A 6,450-nucleotide genomic window follows, 5' to 3' on the forward strand; every position below is an offset into this window, starting at 1 on the left:
GATTCTGACACAACTTATAATGGCGTCTGCTCTACCTTGTTGAATAATTGCGAAGAAGGAACATTAACCGAGATCGGCCACCAAGAAGACGCTGAACACAGCACCCCTGGCGGCCTTACACATACTATAAATCAAAAATAGTGGGCTTGCGAACTAGTCGGCCCGACCTAGTTAATTGTCCGTCAGGTGGCGGGTCGTGATCCGCAACATCCTCCCCACCGGAATCGCGAGTCCTCCTCGGCGATTCCTTTTTCTTCTTGCGGGGGGGTTTCTTCTTAGGCGCGGATGCACCTCCTTCTTCTTGGCCAGCCTCGGCTTCTCTAGATCCGTCTACGGAAACATTGACGGGCGGATCCACGTCATGTTGAATTTCCAATGGATAAATGGTCTGGAGACCTCGTGTTGTTTCCTTTTCTGAACGAAGACGTAACTTTACAGCTCGTATCTTGCCGTCATAGCCGGGAATCAATTCAGTTATAATGGCCGTAGGCCACGAAACACGCTTGATATTTGGCTCCTTTAGCAGGACGATTTCTCCAACGCGGGGGATTCTAGTACCCTTTCCCTTGCGACAATGGAATCTTTTTAGGTCGGACAAGTAAGATTCTTGCCATAGCCTCCACCAAATTAGAGCGTGTTCGCTACGTTGCTTATCTAAGTCGATCAGCTCGTTGCGGCTCATTGTGGTCAGCTCGGAAGTCTCCGTCGTGGCGCCAGGCTGTCTTCCAGTCAAAAGTCTTTGTGGAGATAGCACTTCATACGCTTGTGCGTCTCCGGAAACATATGTGAGAGGTCGTGAGTTCACGATTGCTTCAATTTCCACCAGGATGGTGTTGATCGTAGCTCACCTTCATTTTCCCTAATACCTTGCGTAACGGCTCCTTTACCGAACGCACCATTCTCTCCCAAAACCCGCCCCACCAGGGTGCCAAGCTCGGAGAGAATTTCCACTCAATTCCCTTACTTGATAGCCAATTTGCTAAAGTAGGGTCTTCTGTTACAAGTTTAGCGGCGCATGTGAATGTTGATGCGTTATCGCTATAGATTTTCTTACAATCTTCTCTTCTGGACATCATTCTGCGTAGAGCGAGCATGAACGTTTTCGTGGTAAGGTCTGTCACGAGCTCAAGATGTACAGCTCTTGTGACGGCACAAGTGAATAAACACGCGTGCACCTTTTTTTCACCAATTCGAGTTTTCTCGACATCGTTCCCTTCCTTGTCTTTCTCAATCAAAAGGACCTCTTCCAAAACGTACATCGGCCCGAAATAATCAATTCCAATGATTTCGAATGGCTGTGCCTTCTTGGTACGATCCAAAGGCATGGAGGCGGCTTCTTCGTCGAAAGGGTGCGATTGAGCTCGTTGGCATTTTCCACAATGCTTGATGACACTCTTGATGCGTTGTCGAGCACGAATAATCCAGAACCGATTACGGAGATAGGTTAATGTTGATTGAACACCGGTGTGTTTCCGTTTGACATGATGATGGTGGATCAGCAAGTCGACTATTCTCTCGTTTGCAGGGAGAAGTATCGGCGGTTCAATAAGTAGGTCTCTTAAGGCTGGACCTACTCTACCTGTCACTCGTATCAGTTGTTGTTTTTCGTCCCAAATTGGTCGTAATGTGTCGAGATCGCGTAGCAGTTTCTTGTTGGATTTTCCTTCTTTAAGGGATCCATAAATTTCTGGGAACGTTTTCTGTTGAATAGTCCTTAGAATGAAGTTTTCGGCGGTGCTGATTTCGCAGACAGAGAGGCAATGAATTTCTGCTACTCCGACTGTTTCTATTGCCTTACCGGGCGGTAACTTCTTCATGAGTCTGTACATCCAGGCTATTGTTCTCAGTAATCGCAGATAACTGCTTACTCTCAAAACCAGTGAATCCAACCAATCTGGCATGTTGAAAACTGCTAGAATTTGCATTCTCTGTTTGGATTTCGTTTCGGCTTCCATTAATTGTAGGTCATCCGAAGTTGGGTTGTCTTGCTGAGGCCATTCAGACGATTCTTGTTTCAGCCAGGAGGGACCTCCCCACCAGGAAAAAGCCTCTGTCAACTTCTTGACGGAGCAACTTCGAGATGCGAAATCCGCTGGGTTGTCTTTTCCAGGACAGTGTTTCCAGTGTTCTGGTTTGAATCTCTTCTGAATTGTCTCTACTCTATTCCGTACGAATAGTTTCCATCGCCCTGGATCTCCTTTGATCCAACCTAACGCTGCCATAGAGTCAGTCCATAGTGTCACTTCCCACTTCACTTTGTCAATTGCGTTTACGATTCGTTCACCTAAGACACTGCTGAGTTCGGCGCTAAGCAGTTCTAGCCTTGGTAGTGAAACTTCGTTTTTCGGGAGTGGTGCTGCCCTAGTTTTACAGCAAACAAGTCGGATGAATCCAGGATTTCTTGACTTGGCGTATGCTACAGCTCCGTACGCTTTTGTTGAAGCGTCGCAGAATACATGTAATTCTTGAATTACATCTGTCGGTGCTGTTGAGATCATGCGAGGTATTTGGATTCTTTCTATACCTTTCAAATCTTCCACTATAGCTCTGAATCGACTCTCCGTTTGTGAATTCACATTGTCATCCCATCCGATTTTTTCTTGCCACAATTCCTGGAAGAGTAGCTTGAACTGTAGTGTTATGGGTCCAATGAATCCAAGGGGGTCGAAAAGCTTGGTCGAGATTTTAGCAAACGATCTTTTTGTTAGCACTTTTACTTTTGCGGCTGCATCTACGATTACGTCAGACTTGAAATAGAAGCAATCTGTGCTGGTATCCCACCTCACTACTAGTTCCTTTTTGTGGGTCTAAATTAAGACACGAGTACGAATCGGATGAGTCGTCTGTCAAATTGCTCTGTTGTAGATACTCTCGCAGCTGCGGGTCGTTTGTTACCCATTTTCTCAATTCCATCTTTGCGTCTGAAAAAAGTTTGAGTACCGTACCGATTACGGTCTTTGCTGCTTCTAATGTAGGCGCATTTGACAAGTAGTCGTCTACATATAGATGCCGTAACATTTGGCGACTGCTTACTGCTAGTTCGCCTTTGTATGACTCGAGGTGTTTCTTTAGGACGGTCCTGAGCACTGCCGGGCTACATGTTAGCCCAAATGGTAGTCTATTCCATTTGTAGGTCTGCAGCGTTCCTGGGACGTTTTCGTCTTCTAAAAGGAACCTTAACGCTTCCACGTCCTCGTTTAGCAATTTTACCATTAAAAATGCTTGTCGGATATCAGCTGTCCAGGCAATTGGATTTAGCCTAAACGTCAGGATAACATCAAGAATGTCAGGATTCAGATTGGGTCCTTCTTCGAGACAGTCGTTGGCGCTGAATCCTGTTTTCGGCTTCGCAGAACCATTGAAAACAGGTCTCACTTTGCTGGTGATTTTGTCTTTACGGACAACTGGGTGATGGGGTAGAATCGTGTAGATACCCTTAAAATTGGTGTCTGCTTTAGAGATGAATCTAAGTTCTTTCAGTTTTCTGAACTCAGCTTCGTATGAAGTCTTCATCTCGTTATCCTTCTCCATCCTTTTCATCAGCGCTCTTGCCTGACCTTCTGCCATGGCGTCATTCTTGCTCACTCTTTGTTTGTTTCCATTCCATGGGAGCGGTGCGACATAATGTCCATCTTCGTCTTGTTTGATGGAGTCTGTATAAGATTTCCAGCGATCCGAAAGTGGCACATTTTCTAGTGGATCTAGACTTTCTAATTTCCACCACTTCACAAATTCAATTTCATCGTTTCTGTTCGAATTCGGGCCTTGCATTGGGTATTGTGGTGTTCCTTCTTTTGCCTTTAGGAGGAAGCCGATCGCCGTAGTGGTTGAAATCGCAACTGTCTCATCCTGCCCAAGTAGTAACCAACCCAATTTGCTTTCGATGGCTCTAATTCCAGTCTTCGAAACGATCTGTTTTGAGCCTAGTACCTTCCAGACTTGATTGGCTCCAATCAAAATGTCTATTTGGCAAGGTCCTGCTGTCCCGCTCAAAATTCTATCATCAGCCAACTTGTAACCTTGGTTCCAGAGTTCACTGACGAATTCGGTCTTTGTCGATCCAGCAACCTTTCCTATTTCGGGTTGCTCAATCGCCTCTAAATCAATTGATTCGGCATCTGGAATTATCCCGCGTAGTCGTAACTTTCTTACACTTCGTTCCTTTTCTGGGTGTAGATGACCCACTGCCTGAAGTTTCAATTTGATTTTTCCCACTTCCTGAAGTCCTAGAGTTTGAGCGAGTTCGCTTCGAATCAGTGTTGCATTCGATCCTTGATCAATGTACGCTATAGCTTTGTGCCAACCGTTTGGCCCTTCCACTATAACAGTTGCTGTTTGGACGTACACGCCACCGAATAGGCGTGCTTCTATTGAGAGTGGAGCGTCATCTGCTGCCTTTAACATTGGGGACGCTGCTACCGTAGCTGTCACTGTTTTCGCTCGAACTGTCTGATTACAGATGGCTGTATGGTGACCCTTGCCACATTTGGCGCAATTGCTTGTCTTCCAACAGGCTCTCACTTGGTGACTCTGTCCGAGGCACCTCCAACACCTTTTCTCCTTCCGAACTTGCTCTAGTTTCTTCTCTATTGCGACTTCGCATTTGTACGTGGGGTGTTTGTTTTTGCAGAACAAACATGGTTTTTTTATTGTTGTTGAGGTCTTCTCTTTTCGATCTTTCGGATGTATTGTTGCAGTTCCTGTCACTGCTAATTCCGCTGCCGTTGGTGTGGATGCAAATGTAACTCGATTTGCTTTTTCAGTAGCCTCTTGCTTAGGTTTTTTCTTCTCGTTCTTTTCAGTCGAGAACGCATATTCCCAATCTTCTGCTACACTGTCGATGAAGGTAAAGAGATCTTTTAACGTTTTACGGGATCTTCTTGTTTCCCCATGCCATCTTGAAACTAATTCAAGAGGTAGTTTTCTTGTAATTATCTCTGAAATTGCCTCATTTTGTGCAGAAGTCGCCAAGATTCAAGGCGTGACCCATTGCTCTGTCGTGCAACTTCCTCATTGCCTTGTAGTCTTCTACTCGATCTACCCTAGGCAATTCCGTAATTGCGATGTAGTGGTCTGCTCTTGCTGATCTCGGCCTGTTGTATTTCCCATATAAAATGTCGATTGCCTTGGTGTAATTTTCTTCTGTTAAGTCCAGGTATGAAATTGCACCAGCAGCGTCTTCGCTCATGTGCATCTTCAATCTGCTGAATTTTTCGATGGGTCGTAGTGATGGATTTTCGTGGATAAGTGTTCGAAAAATCGCCCACCAATCTCTCCATTTGTTTGAATCCCCTTCAAATTTGGCTAATTCAATTCTTGGTAGCAGATGAGCAATGCTCATGATGTTTTGCTGTTGTTGCAGTGCAACTGTATTGGCTGCTTGTACACCTGTTGCTTGCGCAACGTTTCCTGCTGTTGCCGGAGTTGTCTCTTCTCCATCCGAATTTTCCGAATGTTCAGAGGGGTCTTTTTCCGAAGGTGCAGTTGGCCTTCTTCTTTTCCAATCGATAACCATTGTATGATGACGGTCTACAAACTCTTCGTGCTTGTCGACATATCTTGCTTGCATCTCGGCGTCTAGTTGGGGTATGACATTTCTATAATGCTTAAGAAGCCTTAGCGCTCTGTCATCAGCTAGTTCGTAAGCTGTTTCTGCTTCTTCCAACAAATTGTCTCTGCAAGCATCATCATAACTTTTCAAATTCTTGTGTAATTCCCTTTCCAATGTCTCTATTGTTAAGAGTGTTAAAGTCTGCGCCTGTTGCTTTTTGTTTGCGGTCGCCATTGTTTGGAATTACACTGATTTCAGTAATCTACGAATTTGAGAATCGATCTTGAGGAAAAGGAAATTAAAGTTGTTCAAGGCAGTATTTTAAATTTTGAGAAAGCAACAAGAAAATATGCTTGTTGAAAACCAGTCTATTGACGTATTCGTCGAGTTACAAACGTAAAAATTTGTTTGTTACCACTAGATGGCTAAGATCTTAGTTTAACATAACACGAAGGAAACTTAAAACAAAAAAAATGAAGCCTCTTCTTGAGCGAATTCGCTGAGGGTTTTCAAAATTCTCGTTCGTTGATGGACAAGATGAATTCCTCAGATGTGGTCGAACCGCTTTCTTCACTTTCTCCTTTCACTGTTTCCTCTACTTCACTTTCTTCTTGAATGATAGTCTCAGAATCGTTCGTTCTGATCGAGAAATTCGTCTCCACTTCAGTGATGTCTTCTGTACCTTCTGCACCGACTTCTTGTTCAATAACCTCAGCCTCTCTTCTTCTTTCGTTTTCGAGAAGGCTGCGAACGACCACGTTCCTGGTTGCTACAGATGTTGACTGCTCCGCAACGGTAGATTGACCACGCGACCTCGGATGGCTTCTAGGTCCTTGGTACCCGTAAAATCTTGCAATCGGAGTGCTTCCGTAGTCTGGTGCACGTGGTGTTGGGTGCTG

The 6,450-nt window shown here is 44.8% G+C and overlaps 1 protein-coding gene across 1 annotated transcript; it reads right to left on the reverse strand.

Annotated features, from left to right (window-relative positions):
* Positions 1–219: 219 nt before the first annotated feature.
* Positions 220–5,785, reverse strand: LOC123468091 (the record flags this gene model as incomplete). The annotated part of the gene is made up of 4 exons (XM_045167750.1): positions 4,960–5,785; positions 2,787–4,904; positions 965–2,731; positions 220–771 (listed from the first exon to the last, which is right to left on the reverse strand). Coding segments are annotated over exons 1-4 (5,263 nt in total), but the record flags the coding sequence as incomplete, so codon positions are not given.
* Positions 5,786–6,450: the final 665 nt, after the last annotated feature.

This window comes from Daphnia magna, unplaced genomic scaffold (assembly GCF_020631705.1).
Source record: "Daphnia magna isolate NIES unplaced genomic scaffold, ASM2063170v1.1 Dm_contigs284, whole genome shotgun sequence".
In the NCBI taxonomy this organism is placed as follows: domain Eukaryota; kingdom Metazoa; phylum Arthropoda; class Branchiopoda; order Diplostraca; family Daphniidae; genus Daphnia; species Daphnia magna.